General features: G+C 42.6%; 1 protein-coding gene and 1 long non-coding RNA gene across 2 annotated transcripts in view; one reads left to right on the forward strand and one right to left on the reverse strand.

Moving 5' to 3' along the window:
* LOC144603731 (uncharacterized) overlaps positions 1-19,875 on the forward strand; it is a 120,969-nt gene that overhangs the window by 23,985 nt on the left and 77,109 nt on the right. The gene's annotated exons all lie outside the window — the stretch shown is intronic.
* On the reverse strand, positions 996-13,617 carry wnt16 (wingless-type MMTV integration site family, member 16). The gene is made up of 4 exons (XM_078417407.1): positions 13,301-13,617; positions 12,976-13,202; positions 8,882-9,177; positions 996-5,669 (listed from the first exon to the last, which is right to left on the reverse strand). The coding sequence occupies exons 1-4, from the start codon at positions 13,393-13,395 to the stop codon at positions 5,205-5,207; spliced, it is 1,083 nt and encodes a 360-aa protein (XP_078273533.1). The 5' UTR covers positions 13,396-13,617; the 3' UTR covers positions 996-5,204.

Consider the following 19,875-nt stretch of genomic DNA (forward strand, 5'->3'; position numbering starts at 1 on the left):
GGTGAAAGTATCACTAGCCCCCTCTCCTGGTGTCTGTGGAAACGGGCGGCTGTGCGGGCTGATCCGACCACCAGCGACCTCTGGTGGCGTGCAGAGGAACTTCCGGCAGGCTGCGCGGGAAAGACGCGCTGCCAGCTGGGTGTGCCGTTGCAGCCGGATCCTGCCGTGAAGGACGTCGAGGAGCGGTGGAGACGCGGGTGATCGATGCACCGACCTGCGGATCGTCATCGGACATCGGAGGAACGTCCAGCGCGTCGAGGGCCAGCTGACGGGCCATCCAGAGTTCATCAGCGCGCTCGCCCACCGCCTGCATGTTGGCGAGCTGCTGGCCGAGAGCGGACCGCAGCTGCTGCAGGTATGCGTTTAAATAAAAAGCAGGGTCGCCCATCAGCGCCAGCATATCGCCCAGCAGTACCGACGGGCGGTGGTCACCCAGGCCAATCATCCGTAGGATCTGGGTCGCCCGCCCGGCCTCGCTGAGACTGAACTTCCTTAGGAGAAAGGCCTTGAGGCCCTCATACTTATTGCCCGCCTGGGGGGGGGGGGGGGAGGGGGGCGCGGAGGAAAGGTCTGACCTGTCACACGGTGGCCCTGCCGGTCAGCTGTCACTCCCCGCAGTGCAAACTGCACCTCGGCCTGGTCAAACCAGAAATCAGGGTCGTTGATCCAAAGGGGAGGCAGCTTCAACGCCACGGCGTGGAGAGCGGCGCGGTCGGCAGGGTCCACGGGGTGGGGTCCGGCAGGGTCCACGGGGTGGGGTCCGGCAGGGTCCACGGGGTGGGGTCCGGCAGGGTCCACGGGGTGGGGTCCGACAGGGTCCAGAGGCGGCTGACCGGCAGGGCTGGGTAGTGCATGTTGAGGAACGTTCAGGTCCATCGCGACTTGCGAGGAAATGTCGAAGGTCACCAGTGTAGTGGGTCTGGACGCAGTAGGAATCAGGCAAGACGCCAGGTAGGTATTACCAGTAATTTTAATGCAGCAACAGAACATCCACACACTCTTCAGTCTCAAGCACGAGTCATCTCTCTAGCTCCTTCAGGCAAACCCCGTAGCACTAGTCCCTTCCCCAGCCCTGTCCAACCCGTGCCGAGGGGGATGATCCAGGGAGTGGCCTAATCCCCGGGTACCGCCACACTATCTTCATTTTAAACCAGCATCTGCAGTTACTTCCTACACATAATGACTTGTCTATCTCAGCCAGGGCCCCTGGAATCTCAAGTGTCCTCGGATATATCTGATCAGGTCCAGATTTATCTATCTTCATATGCCTTAGGACATCCAGCACCTCCTCAACCTTAAGACAGACTGTCCTCAAGACATCTCCATTTTCTGTTCCAAGTTCCCTGGTCTTCATGCCTTTCTCCATAGTAAAAATTCATTGAGATATACTCATTGAAAACCTTACTAATCTCCTGTGGCTCCTTATACTCATGACCACTGGTTTCTGAGGGACCCTATTCTCTCTCTAGTTACCCTCGTTCCCTTAAGGTACTCATAAAATATCTTTGGATATCTTACTCTGTCTGCCAGAGCTATCTCTTGCCCCCTTTTGCCCGCCTGATTTCCTTCTTAAGTATGTCGCTTAGTTTCCTAAACTCCTCCAGGGTTACACTTGATATCTGGCTCAGGCCACTTTCTTTATCCTGACCAGAACCTCAATTTCTCTCATCATTCCGGCTTCCTTACTTGCTTTGCCCTTCACTCTAACAGGAACACGTGTGCTTTGAACTCCCACCATCACGCTTTTAAAACGATCAAACTTTCTGGAGTCCCTTTGCTCGCAAATAACCTATTCCAATCAATGTTTGCATGTTCCTGTCTTATAGCATCAAAGAATGACATTTTCCTTTTCGAGCAATTAGGTAGACTCCTAAACCCAACCTACTTTAGATGATTCAGCAATTTAAAAAAATCCTATCGGAAAGAAAGTCACAAGGGGAACGTCTGGTGATGCATGCATGGCTCACAATTCAATTTGCCATTGTCGGCAAATGGAGTAGTCCATGCAACAAATTGGCATGAGCTGAGAACTGGCAGAGAACATGTGCATCACTAATCCTTTTGACAATGATTACCTCCAACAAAAGAGTCCAACACCGTACCCTTGACATTCAATGACATTACCAACCCTGAGCCCCCACCACCAATGTCCTGTAGCTCAACGAAGTAGTCACATAAACACTGTGGTTGCATGATGAGTTCAGGGCTAGGCATCTTGTATGAGTGACTCATCTCATGACATCTGAAAGGCACAAATGTAATGGAAACTTCACATTTCCTGGAAAAGTATCTTAGTTAGTGTACTTAATAATCAACACAATGAAATCATCTCCTTAAACAAATATATATTTTTAAGGAGCACTTTATAGCCGTGGAACATGCCACAACAATTCATGTCTAAAGTACTTTGAAGTGTAGTCACTGTTACGATGTGGAAAACATGGTAGTTATTTGTACATTGAAGGCTTCTATAAATGGCAATAATCATCTTTTAGCATACGTATTTTGGCCAGAATATGAAGATCCTTGCTTTTTGTGAAATTGTTGCATGGGATCTCTTGTATCTAAGTCGAGGGCATGCAGGGTCATGATTTAACACTGAAGACAGGACCTCTTACAGTGTCTCAGTTCTACACTAGAATTATTGACCTAGATTTATGTGTTGGAGTAGGACTTATATCCACAAACCTCAGATTGCGAGGCAACCATGCTACCAAACGATCCATATTTAACACACCAAAAACAACATATAAAGGATATAGATTAGCGCCAACAGAAAAAATATATATTGAATGCAGTAGAATATTTATTACAAGTTCTATATCATGTTTCATTCACCACCAAATATTTTTAAATAATTTGAGACCAATGTTACAACTCTATGTCACATATTTTACTGCTTGCTATTATATTTCCCTTTATCTGAATAGGGTGCCCTGCAAATATACATCCTCAATTTGTATATGTATATCTACAAAGAAAATTATTTTCATTTTGGCATGATTGATTTTGGTATCAATCTAATTTCAAAAGGACTGAATTACTAACACCAGGAAGACAACACATCTAATTAAATTGAAAGATTATACTTCCTAATTGCCACAATTAGAATAAGAGTATTACGAATTTGTTTTGTAAGCAATGAAATTTTAAATATAGGATTGGACAATTTTAAACCCCCATTTTGTGTGTAAACCTAAATCAAATGAATTCCCTAAATAATCGCATCAAATTATATTTTACTCTGTGGACAGTTTGAAGTTTTCTTGTTTTGCACTATTTTGAGAAATGGTTAATCTCAAGACCTTAGAGGCCTAATTAAAAATAAGCATACCTAACTATGAATTATACGTTAGATGTGTTTATTCACAAAATGCTGGAGAAGGGTCTCGACCCGAAACGTCACCCATTCCTTCTCTCCCAAGATGCTGCCTGACCTGCTGAGTTACTCCAGCATTTTGTGAATAAATACCTTCGATTTGTACCAGCATCTGCAGTTATTTTCTTATGCTATAAGTTAGATGTGCATACAAGCAGATGTTAAGAACCTCCTGTATGTTTGGATGTCTTTTTAGATAACGTGATGTAACATAAATTTAAAATATCATGTAATCTGAAGTATGTACTCTAGTGCACGGATGTTGTACAACTTTTGATTCTTCTCTGTTTTTGCAATATCATCCAAGTTAATTATACAAACTGGAAGCCTGTAGTAATATTTGTATAACAGGATTAACAGGCAGATGTTAAACTTTATTCAATTCTTAACAGATTATGATGCTTGCTATTTTTCATCTTTACAATCAAATCTGGCAAGACCTACTGGATAATCCCAAGGTCATCATTAAACTAAAACTCCTTCTTTTAAATAATAGATGTGGTATTTTTCACTGCCCTGTTATTTTTCACAAATCATCATCCTCACATACTAGAAGTTTAAGGGAAATGAGGCAAAATGTTACACAACAAGCCTAGATTTTCTGAAAAGGTAACTTAAAAAGACTGCATGTGTTGTAACAAAATCATGTTTTCCAATTTGGAATATTTCCTGCCAAATATGCTGTATCAAAAAGTAAACTCCAAAACTGATATCTACCAGTAACCCGCAGATATCAAAAAGACAAAATAATTTACACATTTTAAATGTTTTCAATTCTCTCCTGCATTTTTATACATAATGCAGCATAGCAATTGTGATAATCTACAATTTCTACAGTGAGATTATGGCTGTCCTTTTACACATTTTGCATAAGTTAAATATTTACAGATATTATTAGCTGTTAGAATGCTTGTTGTCCAAAATTAAAACTCTCTATACATATATTTTTTCAATAGGTATGAACGGCTATATTCTTTTAGATCACACCATGATAAGTTAAATTATGTTACTTTGCAAGTAATACGATTTTAGACAATATTGTTGCCATGCAACTGAAGTACAGTGTCACCATGTTTTCAATTGTAAGTGATCAATAATTTAGAAGATTTTATCTTCCAGAAGAAAATTGAATACCTTGACTTCAGATAATGCTACCTTTTCATAGTTTTAATTTGTTCTATAGTTTAACAGCGTACAGCAGCCATTTTATATGTTGTGCTATTGAGCTTCATAAAATTACAACGTTTTCAAGCAATTATTTTGGAATGTTGAAATGGTACTTTATTCAAACTCTGCTAAAAATGCACCTAATGATTGTATTTCAGTTTTAAAAAAAACATATTGCTGAAGGAAGCAGGCTAGGCAGCATCTATGCAGGCAAAGGAATAGTTGTTGTTTTGGGCCCTACATCAGGATGCTACCTGAACAGGTGAGTTCCTCCATCTGTTTGTTTTGCTTCAGATTCCAGCATCTACAGTCTCTTGTGTAGTGGAAGTATTCCAGTACTTGTGCTGTTCCTCAGAGTTTTACTTTTGGCTCTTTATATTTGAAGCTATTATACACTTTGAGAGATCAAGTAATTATTTTAAGTGGTGATTGTCTTATCCTTCTGCTTGTTGATGTTTCCTAGGTTTAGCTCATGGATACAAATCACAATATATTATACATATATATAATCTACTCAACCAAAGATCGGGACCATCCAAAATGTTATTGCTAACAGCCTGTTCAACTTTGTTTAAAGTTGATTGTTCCATTCAATCCAATAATGCAATCTCACACTTCTTTGGTGTGTTTCCCTGTGTTCTGAGTATTCATACCACGTCTACTTGCAGGTGTGTACATCAGTCATTGTTTCACACCTACGACAGCGCACGTAACAGCACCATATGAATTTGCAGTCACATCGTTCCACATGACGGACAACGTGTGTGTTATAGCCCCTTCCGCAGCACAGCAGGTTACAGCCATCTGCAGCGGGAGAAGTTCGGTTACATTGACGTCCCTGAGTCCCGTGGATGCCCAACTTTTTATCCTCTACGCAATAATTGGGAGACTTTTTAATGTGCACCAGGTCATCCTTCTTCACTGGCACTTTCCGCCGCTCCTTGTCTTTGCGACGAACCTTCTTCTTCGACTTGTCCAGTATTTGGACACTGTGTTCATATTTCTCTTTGAGGAATTGGCCGATTTTGTCAAAGGAAGACATGGTTTTCCAGCAGGTTTTCACCGCGCAGGACCCGGACACACCGTGGCACCGGCAGTTCACCGACATCAGTCTGGACACAGCCTACAGCAGCAATAAAACAAAATGGTCACCACCACTCCTGCACAAGCCTTATAAATTACACATACATCTTACATGCATTTTGCCTTTTTAATTAACAACAACTACGTAAAAATTATGAAATAACGTGCACTGGTCTACCTAGAACAGACATTAAGTAAACTTCATCACAGAAACTCATTTACAATCGTAGATTCCAGAGCATTAAAACAAGCTCTTCGGCCCAACTCATACATAGCAACTAAGATACCCATCTTAGCTAGTTCCACCTGCCTGTGTTTGGCATAACCATAATCCTCTCACCTTTCTAACCATGTACCTGTCCATTTGCTCTATCTTCATTAAATATATGAGGTGAATATATTACAATGCAGCGTGATGGTGGTAATGTGAATTTTCTTTTGGAAAACTATTTCATGTTAACTAAATCAAGCAGAAAAAACTAAGTACTCATTTTAAGCCACCGTTTCCAAATGTAAATGCCCGCTGATTATACCTCACTGATGTGTGATCAATGATCAGCAGCAACTTCAGAGTTATTTTCTAAATCAAGAAATGGAAAAGGAAACTTTTTAAGTCTGGGCAAATTTTTGGTACAAGTGCAATACTTTATTTGTCACATGTACTTGGTACTGTGAAATTCTTTATTTTGCATACAACACATAAGTATGCAAAGAGTCGTCACGTATAGGGTGCAGATAAAATTACAAAAGTATTCAATAGAGTCCCGATGGTCTCTCTTCCCTCTTGCCCCCCCCCCCCGAACCCCCCACACTGGGTCCCTCTTTGATCTTGGCGGAACCCCGCACACCGGGTCCATCTTTGATTTTGGCGGAACCCCCCACACCGGGTCCCTCTTTGTTCTCACCGGTGGTGATAGAAAGCCTTGTAGTCTACATTGTTGCTAAATATATGGAATGCAAATCGGTTTCACAACCAAATACGAGCTCCCAAACAAAGAAGTATCAAAGCTTTTGGCTCCAATGCCAATTTAGGGCCAGAATCTGGATCCCATCTTAATTCACATAATAGCTTCATGATCAATTTTACTACTTTAATGAGCGCACAGGGTTCCAAATGTAAATGTGAGGATTAGCTATAGTTTCAATGTCACAGTTAGGGAAAAAAAATTCAGAACAGTGATAGTAATACTGAATTGTAGATGTAATTAGGGAGTTATTAATAAAGTTTGCCAATACAGATTAAGCACCAGATATTGAGAATATATTAGTGTTCCAAGAGCAGCTCAAGCTCCAGCCACTGTTTTCCAGGAAAGAAAAAAAACAAAAATACAACCTTGACACATCGTCTTCTACCAGTGATGCATTATATTTCTGAATTCTTAACAATGCAAATATCAGCAAGGATAAAATATTTGCAGAACTTTAATTGCTTTACTCTTAACCCACAATAGTCAGGATAGCAGATCAGGATAGGAGCTTGTTAAAGCAATTTAAATTGTTCTTTCACTTAAATTGAAGCCAATTAAACTACAAAACTGGAGCACCCGGGGAAAACCTACGTGGTCACGGTGAGAAGATACATACTCCAACCCGGCATACTCGAACCCGGAGCTCCACGCTGTACAGCAGCAAATCTACTGCTGTGCCACCATGCCACCCTAATTGTTTGTTCTGCTGCACATTTTCTGGCATTTGATTTTATTTCAGGTTTCCAACAGAGTCATACAGCACGGAAACTGGTCCTATGGACCCAAGATCCATGCTGACCAAATTGCCCCATCTAAGCTAGTCCCAGTTTCCCCACTTGCCCCATATCCCTCGAAACATTCTTATCCATGTAACTGTCCACTTGTACCTGCCTTTTTAATGTTGTTAGATTATTTGCCTCAACCACCTCTGGCAGCTGTTTCTTTATATCCATCATCCACTGTGAGATAACATTGCCCCCTCAAGTTCTATTTAAATCTTTCTGCTCTCACCTTAAACCTATGTCCTCTGATTCTTCGTTCATCTATCCTGGGTAAAGACTGTGCATTCACTCTATCCATGCCCCTCAAGATTTTATACACATCTATAAGATCACTACTCAGCCGCCTGCACTCCAAGGAATAAAGTCCTGGCCTACCCAACCTTTTCCTGTAGCTGAGGCACTCAAGTCCTGGCAACATCCTTGTAAATGGTTTTGACACTCTTTCCAACTTGATGACATTCTTCCTATAATAGATTGACCAAAGCTTCACATTTCACACATCTTCTATTCTTCTCTCCTTATCTCACACTTTTTGCCTTTTCATTTCTGGCCATTGTCCACTCATCAACCAAGTAAAAAGCCCTCTGTACCCACCTATCATTTGACCTACCCCTACCTCCCTTCCAGCTCTCTCCTCCGTACAACAATGAGTCTGCAAGAGGGTCAGTATTTGCAGCACTTTTTGTTTCTACCCCATGAAATTGTGGCCATGTATAACCACATTTACTGAAGACTGAATGGCCATACTGGAGTTTAACTGGGGGAAACAGAACCCAATCTGAAAAAAAGACATAAACTACTGGAGTAAGGGGTTGGCAAGGGGACGAGGGGGGGCTGTTTGGAAAGGGGATTGGGGGGGGGGGGGTGGGGGTTGAAAGGATTCGGGTGTGATTGAATCAGATTGTGATGGTTAAATGGGACGGGGAGGGGGAGTTAGGATGGGTCGGGAGGAGTTGGGAAGTGACAGGGCGAGGTGGTCAGGGACGGGGGGGGGAGGAGGTCATGAGGAATAGGAGTAGAATTAGGCCATTCGGCCCACCAAGTCTACTCCGCCATTCAATCATGGCTGATCTGTCTCTCCCTCCTAACCCCATTCTCCTGCCATCTCCCCATAACCTCTGACACCCGTACTAATCAAGAATTGATCTATCTCTGCCTTAAATATATCCATTGACGGCCTCCGCAGCCTTCCAAGAATTCCCCAGATTCACCCCCCTCTGACTAAAGAAATTCCTCCTCATCTCCTTCCTAAAAGAACATCCTTTAATTCTGAGGCTATGACCTCTAGTCCTAAAATCTCCTACTAGTGGAAACATCCTCTCCTCGTCCGATCTATCCAAGCCTTTCACTATTCTGTATGTATGAGAGGGCATGGGGAGGTGGGGGGGAGTTGGAAGGGGACAAAAGGGTGTTGGGAAGGGACTGGGAGATAATGGGTGCGCATCCTGATGTGTCAGAGGGGGTGAAAATGAGTGAGGTAGAGGGTAAAAAGGTTTCCCTACCTGCCGGCCGGCCTCGTTATTGTGCAGGGTCATGGTCGCCTGCGCCTCTCTGTCCGCCTCCAGCTCCCTGTCCGCGGGCTGGGCACTCGTGTCCACAAACCTCCTGCTGATGGCCATGCCGTAGTGCAGGTGGTCCGAGCAGCCGCCCCAGTGCCAGCCCTCGTCGGCCGAGCCACCGGCCCGCAGGCTGCGGTCACACGAGCACTCGGTCAGGTTACCCGCGCTGCAGGCGCGCGTCACGGCGTGCACCAGCGCCGCCGCCATCACCGCCTGGATGAAGGCGTTCTCCTTTGTACCTGCACCGCGGAGCAGAGCAAAGCACGCCGTTAGTGCAACATCCCTCCCATAGCAGCTGCCAACAGCAAGTATAGCAATGGGACACGAGGAACTTGTTGTTAATTTGCACAAAATGTCCAACAGATAAATCAGCATCCACGGAGAAAGACGCATGGGGGTTGTGTAGGAAGGAACTGCAGATGCTGGCTTAAACCACAAAAAGCGAGTAACTCAGCAGGACAGGCAGCATCTCTCGATGGAAGGAATGGGTGACTTTTGGGGTCGAGACCCTACTTCAGACTGAGTCATATCATATCATATATATACAGCCCGAAACAGGCCTTTTCGGCCCACCAAGTCCGTGCCGCCCAGCGATCCCCGTACATTAACACTATCCTACACCCACTAGGGACAATTTTTACATTTACCCAGCCAATTAACCTACATACCTGTACGTCTTTGGAGTCAGGGGAGAGGGAGAGTATAATAGTGTAAGAAAATAACTGCAGATGCTGGTACAAATCGAAGGTATTTATTCACAAAATGCTGGAATAACTCAGCAGGTCAGGCAGCATCTCAGGAGAGAAGGAATGGGCGACGTTTCAGGTCGAGACCCTTCAGACTGATGTCAGGGGGCGGGACAAAGGAAGGATATAGGTGGAGACAGGAAGACAGTGGGAGATCTGGGAAGGGGAGGGGAAGAGAGGGACAGAGGGACTATCTAAAGTTGGATAGAGGTATGGAACGGTAAGGTGTGAAAACAACAGATCAAAGCAGTTTAGAAGGTCGAGTCGGACCTCATTGAAATTTACAGAATAATGAAAGGCATAGATAGAGTGGATGTGGAAAGGATGTTTCCACTGGTGGGAGAGTCTAGGAACAGAGGTCATAGCCTCAGAATTAACGGGCACTCTTTTAAAAAGGAGGTAAAGAGGAACTTCTTTAGTCAGAGGGTAGTTAATCTGTGGAACTCATTGCCACAGAGGCTGGTGGAGGCCAAGTCAGTGGATATTTTTAAGGCAGAGATAGACAAATTCTTGATTAGAACGGGTGTCAAGGGTTATGGGGCAGGAAAATGAGACTCAGAGGCAGAGATCAGCCGCGATTGAATGGCGGAGTAGATTTGATGGGCCGAATGGCCTTAGTCTATTCCTATAATTTGTGAACTTGTGAAAGCAGACGATGATCAAGGAAATGTAGAGTGGTTCATTGCTAGCTGGGGGAAGGTGACAAGGAGGCATATAAAGATAAAATGTAATCAGGGGGGCAATCAGACTGGTCAGAGAACTAGGCTGGGGAGGAATGGAGAGAGAGGGAAAGCAAGGGTTACTTGAAGTTAGAGAAGTCAATATTCATACCGCTGGGTTGTAAGCCGCCCAAGTGAAATATGAGGTGCTGTTCCTCCAATTTGCGTTGGGCCTCACTCTGACAGTGGAGGAGGCCAGGACAGAAAGGCCAGTGTGGGAATGGGAGGGGGGTTAAAGTGCTCAGCAACCGGGAGATCAGGTAGGTCTAGGGGTTGGTCTGCTATTTGAACAATGTGTGTACTTTTTGTTTAAATGTCTCCTGTGTTTTGCTTTTGCACACTGCAATGGATGTATAAATAACATCCTCCCGTATCAGAATCAAACCAGTGGGCAGGTGGCGCCAGTGTCGATGGGGGCAAGTTAAGCCGAAGGTTTTTTTCCCCCGTGCTGTGTGGCTCTTTGGCATAGGTTTTAGATGAGGGGAGAAACATTTAATAGAAACTTGAGAGGGAACATTTTCGCATAGGTGGATATATGGAGAGGTGTCAGTCAGGGGAGGTAGTTGAAGATGGGAAATGTGTAGAGGGATATGGGCCAAATGCGTGCATTTGGGACCTTGGTCGGTGTGGACAAATTGGGCAGAAGGGCCTGTTTCCCTGCTGTCCGACTCTTCGACAAGAAGAAACATTCAAAACCCCAAAGGAGTTTAACAAACACTTCTTTTTTGAAATCCCCCGAAAACGGTTATATTCATCCGCAATCTCTGGAGTTTGTACTGCAATTTGACTCAATCCACTCCCATGCCCGCGTTGCGGCGCCAGTCTGGAGCCGAGATTCAACACTTCGGCAGTCACACGAGGACCCCGGACTCATTACTGCGTGTGTAGGGTGAGTAGCTGGCCGTCTTTCCATGAATGAATATTTAACAAAAGATAAATTCTTATCGGCTTGCTTTATGGCTCCGGCTTGCGCTCTGAAAGGCAGGAGACCAAGCGAGCGGCAAGTACTAAAGGACTTGAATGGCTTGCAATTCTTAATTTCCATTTCACTGAAATATGGTCGGCTTGTTTCCTGTGCAAACGGCACACACAATGCTGTACAGATAGGAATCAAATACTTTCACGTGAATGTCCATTATCCCCTCTCCCCAGCTGCGGGCGGCGCAGTGGACCGCGTACACAAATGTAGCCATTAGGTGAGATTGTGGAATACATGAAGGGGTTATTTTTGTTGGTGTAACCTAGCCATTTTAGAGAACCGTTTTAACGGCCTACACCGATCGTTATCTGTCCGAAATTCCCCGTTCCCCTTAAAAGCAACGTTTTTCTGTAAGTAACTCAACTTTACTAAAATTATTGTAATTGGATAAGTTTATCCGACAGAAAGCACCCATCGTGTAAATGAATGGATTTTCTTTAAAATGCGATTACAATACACCATAAATAACAAAGTAGTGTAGGAAAATAACTGCAGACTTCAGACTGAAGTAGGGTCTCGACCTGAAACGTCACCCATTCCTTCTCTCCAGAGATGCTGCCTGACCTGCTGAGTTACTCCAGCATTTGGGTGATACCTTCGATAAATAGCTTAAAGGTAGACACAAAATGTTGGAGCGACTTAGCGGGACAGTCAGCATCTCTGGAGAGAAGCATTTTGTGTCTACCTTCGATTTAAACCAGCATCTGCAGTTCTTTCCAACCACAAATAACTTAATTTTGTTTTAACGTTGTAATTTGGTTCTTGGTTCTTAGTCCTTGGTCCTCCAAAATATTCCAAATGGAATTTAAACTGGAGGTGGCGGAGTATGGACATTTGTATATTTGTATATTTGTTTCTCGCATACTGGATCCGCAGTAAAATTCACCTAAACTGTTCTTATCTTCTTTCTTACAAAATGCTGGAGTAACTCAGCAGGTCAGGCAGCATCTCGGGATACAAGGAATGGGTGACGTTTCGGGTCGAGACCCTTCAGTCTGAAGAAGGGTCTCGACCCGAAATGTCACCCATTCCTTCTCTCCTGAGATGTTGCCTGACCTGCTGAGTTACTCCAGTATTTTGTGAATAAATACCTTCGATTTGTACCAGCATCTGAAGTTATTTTCTTATATATTCTTTCTTACAATATTTTTGTTGTGTTCGGAAACGTTTAATTTTACCAGACGAGGGTGAAAAACTTGTTGAAAAAGTTAACGGAAATCACATGTGGATATTGAGCCACTGCACAATGACCTGCAGAATGGCCTATTGCAACTGCAAGCTCAATTACTTAACTGGCGGTTTCACGGGACAGTGGAATCAACTTACATCGTTACATTTTAAATGATAATCTCTAAAACTAATTCAACAACGACAGTTACTCCAGCATGTTGTGTCAATCAACAACTACAATGTTCTGTTATTGCATCGACAGTATTAGATTTAGTCAGTAATCAGAAATACTAAAGTTGTATTGGCATATTTTGTTGCCATCTAATAAGTGAACCCCATCTTCTACTCTGGCTGGAGTTTTGAAGCAGTGACTTTACACCTGGATTGGAGAATTCATTAAAAATACTTCAATTCTTGACTTACCACTGGATAGCTCAAAGCCAAACACGGAGTAATCACCGGTGATGGAGCAATTCCATCTTTCGTGTTTGAACTGACTTTGGCACTCGTAGATACCAATGCGCGCTCCTTCTTTAATGGCCGGCAAAAGACTGGGTTTTCTTTTGCATAGATCTTTCAGTTTGTTTGAAAGCGGCAAAGCCGGGCAACCCATCTTCTCCGTGACTCCACTGGCTGTGGTTCCCAGCCACCTGTCGCGAGTATATAGAAACGTACATCACTACCAAATAAACTGCACGCCGCGAACAGACAGGCATCTCGCACTTGCGCGTATTTAAGCTTTACTTACATCCAATTTCCTTGGCAGTAACATGGAAAAACTGCTAGAATGACGGCGAATAACACACAACGCCGGTGTAATCCAAACGAAGACCCTCTCTCCATGACCGAATCATTTATTATCTTTTGCCACGCGACGTTAATGCAATTGAAAGTAAGCGCAAATTCCCGCAACTTTCGGGGGGTTGTTCCTTATAACGGACACTCTGTCCGTTCTGTAATTCCCCGGGAGTTTACAGAACGGGACTCTGACCGGCGGATTGGTGAGGTAAAGTTTGAAAGAGATGCAGAATAACAAAAGAGAGAGATAAGAGATGGAGCTAGCCCTGCGCATGATTGTTCCTGACAGACCTTTAGTTGCCGCCCACAACTGCCCATTGGACAAAGACAACATTAAAATAAAATCGACAAACCGCTGTAGCGATTGGCCGGTGGCCTTGTGATACCATGCCCTAAGAAGTGCTACATGTAATTTATCCATTCAAAAATAAAAATACATTATTAAGTGTCCACCTCAAACACAAGATGGGTTAACTTCTGCTGCGGGCTAGGAGTTGAATAGAACATTTCAAGTTCAACTTCAGTTGTGGGTCTTGTTCTGAAGTGCTTGTTGGTCGGTACACAAACGCACGCTGAACTTACTGAAACCTGCTGCCACAAGCTCTGTTCGGTTGCATTTGCTGGAAATCTTAAATAAAAGCAAAGAACACGGAAACACGCAGCAACATCAGTGGAGAGAAACAGCATTTACTCTCAGGCCCTGCCATGTCATGACCTGAAGTTTCTCTTTTCTTTTCAGATACGTTGTTGCCTATTCCAGGCATTGTTTTTTTAAATTTTATTTGTTGACGTTGTTCCAGTTAATTAAATACCATCTAAAAGTTTGTATGAAATGTGGAAATTAAGTTAAGCCACGTTTCCAGATTCTTAAATCATTTCTCCGTAAAAATATCGTCGATTGGAAGTAGGGTTACACTACTAATGATTTGGTCCTGACACAATGCAAAACTCTTCAGGCAATATTTTCTAAATGTTAAACTCAATCGGTCTTCAGGATTTTTATTGTGTGCGTGTGTAAGGGCGGTGCGCTATTAAATGTTGTTTTGGCCTTGATAACTCTAATCAAATTTTATCTACTTGGAAATATTTCCTAAATGTTATTGGGATAATTGTCTCAAACGATATATAAAAAACACGGAATAATGAATGTCTTCATGTGTATGTAAAAAGTGGAACGCAAACCTTCCTATGTTATGTGTAAGAAGGAACTGCAGATGCTGGTTTAAACCGAAGATAGACACAAAAAAAACTGTAGTAACTCAGCGGGACAGGTAGCATCTCTGGAGAGAAGGAATGGGTGACGTTTCGGGTCGAGACCCTTCAGAAACGTCACCCATTCCTTCTCTCCAGAGATGCTGCCTGTCCCGCTGAGTTACTCCAGCTTTTTGTGTCTATCTTTCTATGTTATATTGTGCTTTATCGTTCTTATCTGAGATATTTGGCTTTATTTATAAGCATGGAAATATTCAAATCTAGCTTGCAATATAATTGTCATTAAACAGCAAACCTTCACATTTCTTGTTTATTTAAAACTAAAGTCAGAAATTGCGAATTATTATTCGAACGTAATATGTGGCAATCTTGTTTTGGTTTAAGTTCCATCGGACGATAACTACAATCAAATAACTAGCTTGTGGTTACTTAGTATAAGAAAATAACTGCAGATGCTGGTACAAATCGAAAGTATTTATTCACAAAATGCTGGAGTAACTCAGCAGGTCAGGCAGCATCTCAGGAGAGAAGGAATGGATGACCCGAAACGTCACCCATTCCTTCTCTCCCGAGATGCTGTCTGACCTGCTGAGTTACTCCAGCATTTTGTGAATAAATACCTATGGTTACTTAGGGTATTTATCGTGCTCCGGCTACTTTCTTGAATCAGTCTTTCGATGCAGCTGATATAACTATTCCTGTGCTGTTTGTGCATACTAGTTTGCCAAGCTGATGGTTTAGATTGTACAATATAGTATACACATCTGATCTTTAACTATGGAGCGAATGTGAACGGGTGATCAACGATCGGCGTGGATTCGGTGGGCCGAAGGGTCTGCTTCCATGGTGTATCTCAACGAAATTAAATTCTTACTTCCTCGCTGCAATGCAAATTCTTAGCTTCAAGAACATCTCGCAGCTTCAAGAACAAATCGCAATATCAAGTTGGTGAATGTATTGGACTATCACAGCACGTTTAAGTAAGAATTGTGCGTTAGTTAAATTCACCGAAATTCTTCATTATTCAGCAAAACGATTTGGGATATTTAATCCAAGCATCCAGTTCGACAGCGATTATGGTTTCTGTTTTCACGATGTAATGGATGATTCCCAATTTACTGTCAAATCTCTCCACAGCCGACCACCTAATTAATCATTCCCTTCATCAAAGCACAGAATGCAGTTAGCATGATACATCCTGCCAAAGTCATTCGGCTGTTACTCAACATTAGCGGGCTAACATTTACACAAAGCATATCGCAGGTGATGGAGATTATTTGCGATGCTATATTTTGATCAGATTTTGTCAAAGCTTTTCTTAAACGATTTAATAGGTTACGCTGCGGTTATTGAGGGTTACTCTTCAATTTAATGGAGATAATCCGGAATCACCAATGTAAACATTTTAGTTTATCCCCCATGGAAAGGAAAACTGACTCTCAGTCTGAAGAAGGGTCTCGACCCGAAACGTCACCAATTCCTTTTCCTCCAGAGATGCTGTCTGACCCGCTGAGTTAGTCCAGCTTTTAGTATGTATCTTCGGTTCAAAACAAAGGTAAAGCTTGTTACACGAGACACAGAGTTGGCCTTTTTTTCACAACACGTTAGCATGCGGATGAACAATCGCGCGGGTGCAAACTTATTATGTGTGTCTCTGTGCGTCTACCTGGCAGAATGACTCCAAACGGTAATAAATTTGCTTCTGGTCTACTTCAAGCGACTCGATGAAAGCCCTTAATCACTGAAGGATTGCCTTGGAAAAATACGACAACAGCCATAATGGAGTGAGACATTCCGTAACTTCAAGTGAAGCCTTTAAAATTAGTTTCATCCGAAAGACTCAATTATAAGGAATGATGGACTCGGGGGAGGGGAGTGACAGAATTGGTAGAGGAGGGGGTTATTGAGAGGGTGTGCAGTGCTTAAAAACAGACGTTAAGTATGAATATTTTACAGTGCAGCTACAATGTAAAATTCAGAGTTTACCTTGTACAATTTTAACATAATGGTAAATCTATTACTCTATTACCATTTCAACTCTAAATTTCGCACTGTGGATAGTTTACCGGTGTAACTTAATTCCCCTAGAATGTACATTACTGCAACAAACAAAATAGTTTGATCGGTTAACGAAAAGTACTCTTACAAAATAGTAACGCTTCTTTCGTTCAATACAAATGCTACATTTATATAAAATTATTATAAAAATCACGCATTTTTTGTGTGAAGCCAAATTCCTCAAACCAGTGTCCTATTTTAACGTTTATCAATTATTTTAATATCATCGGGGTTTTAAGTCATCACCGTTTATTTGACTTGCGCATCAATCCTGCGCCCAATTTAACCGATACGTTATTAGAAGTCGTTGTAATCTTACCATTTTGCTATGTCTGAAGTTTGAATTATTTACGACATGTGTTTCAGATTTTTTTGGGTTAAATTTTAGGGAGCCCTTTCAGTTGAGCTGCTATTCATAACTCGCAGAGTTAATCTATGTTTTGTAGCAGATTAATATTCCAGTCTAAAGAAAAGTTCCAAGCGGATTAGTTTCTTTCTGTTATAAGCTGTAAATTAGAATATTAGTGTTTAGAGTAGAGGAACGAGGATACATTTAGAAATGTCATTTTTAGTATTGCTATTTTAATATTTATATTTGTATTTAAAACGCTTCTAGTTAATCTAAAACAACGACTCGATTTTTCTACTGACATGGTCACTTGTGGCATATGTGAATTTGATGGTCCGTATTAACTGTATGTTTAAAATCAAACGCCATGCCACATCAGGTCAACAGTAAGTACCAGAGCCAATAAGTGCAGAGCCACGGACATCATTGATGAATGATAATGATTGATGAATGAACATCATTGATGAATGATACACTAGTCGAATGGAATAAATACGTTCAATAACATTTTACGTGTATTTGCAAATTAACATAACCGCCAAGTAAACGTGAACGTGTTGGAAAGACGTCGTGGTAAACATACTTCCTTTCATTTCCTATATGGAATTATTCTGCTTCATAGATCAGTCTTGATGTTTAAAATGCCCCGTCGAACAATTGAAATTCGCAGCCACAGGCACTCTAGTTGTGCTACTCTGTTTAGGTCACCAGAACTCTGTAACTCAGTATTTTGGAAAGGATCCTGTGATCGAAAATGTTTGGAACAAAATACGGGCTGATAATTGCAACTCTTGTTTGGCCTAAACCACTGTTGATATCAGTTAACAACACTCTAACTACTGTATATCTATATTTGGCGGTACTAGACGGTTGCCGAGGGCGCTACTGCAATCTGACTCATCAAATGACAATGTTTCGCGCTGTTTCCTTACCAAGATGAGTTGTGTGGAAGGGTACTGTATATCTACTGTACTTAAGGAGGTGGCTCTAGAAATAGTGGAAGCATTGGAGATTATTTTTCAATGTTCTATAGATTCAGGATCAGTTCCTGTGGATTGGAGGATAGCAAATGTTATCCCACTTTTTAAGAAAGGAGGGAGAGAGAAAACGGGTAATTATAGACCAGTTAGTCTGACATCAGTGGTGGGGAAGATGCTGGAGTCGATTATAAAAGACGAAATTGCTGAGCATTTGGATAGCAGTAACAGGATCATTCAGAGTCAGCATGGATTTACGAAGGGGAAATCATGCTTGACAAATCTACTGGAATTTTTTGAGGATGTAACTAGGAACATTGACAGGGGAGAGTCGGTGGATGTGGTGTACCTCGACTTTCAGAAAGCCTTCGACAAGGTCCCACATAGGAGATTAGTGGGCAAAATTAGAGCACATGGTATTGGGGGTAGGGTACTGACATGGATAGAAAATTGGTTGACAGACAGAAAGCAAAGAGTGGGGATAAATGGGTCCCTTTCGGAATGGCAGGCAGTGACCAGTGGAGTACCGCAAGGTTCGGTGCTGGGACCCCAGCTATTTACGATATACATTAATGACTTAGATGAAGGGATTAAAAGTACCATTAGCAAATTTGCAGATGATACTAAGCTGGGGGGTAGTGTGAATTGTGTGGAAGATGCAATAAGGCTGCAGGGTGACTTGGACAGGTTGTGTGAGTGGGCGGATACATGGCAGATGCAGTTTAATGTAGATAAGTGTGAGGTTATTCACTTTGGAAGTAAGAATAGAAAGGCAGATTATTATCTGAATGGTGTCAAGTTAGGAAGATGGGATGTTCAACGAGATCTGGGTGTCCTAGTGCATCAGTCACTGAAAGGAAGCATGCAGGTACAGCAGGCAGTGAAGAAAGCCAATGGAATGTTGGCCTTCGTAACAAGAGGAGTTGAGTATAGGAGCAAAGAGGTCCTTCTACAGTTGTACCGGGCCCTGGTGAGACCGCACCTGGAGTACTGTGCAGTTTTGGTCTCCAAATTTGAGGAAGGATATTCTTGCTATTGAGGGCGTGCAGCGTAGGTTCACTAGGTTAATTCCCGGAATAGCGGGACTGTCGTATGTTGAAAGGCTGGAGCAATTAGGCTTGTATACACTGGAATTTAGAAGGATGAGGGGGGATCTTATTGAAACATATAAGATAATTAGGGGATTGGACACATTAGAGGCAGGAAACATGTTCCCAATGTTGGTGGAGTCCAGAACAAGAGGCCACAGTTTAAGAATAAGGGGTAGGCCATTTAGAATGGAGATGAGGAAGAACTTTTTCAGTCAGAGAGTGGTGAAGGTGTGGAATTCTCTGCCTCAGAAGGCAGTGGAGGCCAGTTCGTTGGATGCTTTCAAGAGAGAGCTGGATAGAGCTCTTAAGGATAGCGGAGTGAGGGGGTATGGGGAGAAGGCAGGAACGGGGTACTGATTGAGAGTGATCAGCCATGATCGCATTGAATGGCGGTGCTGGCTCGAAGGGCTGAATGGCCTACTCCTGCACCTATTGTCTATTGTCTATTGTACCTTTGAATATATTCTTCCATCAACACGGGTCACAATATCTCCCATAAGGCTAATTTGCTCAATGTTCCAAGTACTTTTCTGGTTAAAACCTTCGATCAAATCCCTTTTTACTACAGGGTTGCGAGACTTTGACGTATTTATCATCATTATCATCATCATTGAGTACGTGGATGTCTATTGTAAAATCCTATCTCATTAAATCTCAGAATTAAAAATACTAGTGTCCCAAGATTTATCAGTCAAAACGCAAGGCCCTTCTCCGCACTCCTTCTCTTCAAAGATGTTGCCTGAGTTACTCCAGGCAGCACTTTGTGTCTATCTTTCCTTACTCCACTAGTGCATTTTCAAATAAAGTACACTGCTACACGTTTCATGCAATAATAACT

The sequence above is a fragment of the Rhinoraja longicauda genome, chromosome 20, assembly GCF_053455715.1.
Source record: "Rhinoraja longicauda isolate Sanriku21f chromosome 20, sRhiLon1.1, whole genome shotgun sequence".
Lineage (NCBI taxonomy): Eukaryota > Metazoa > Chordata > Chondrichthyes > Rajiformes > Arhynchobatidae > Rhinoraja > Rhinoraja longicauda.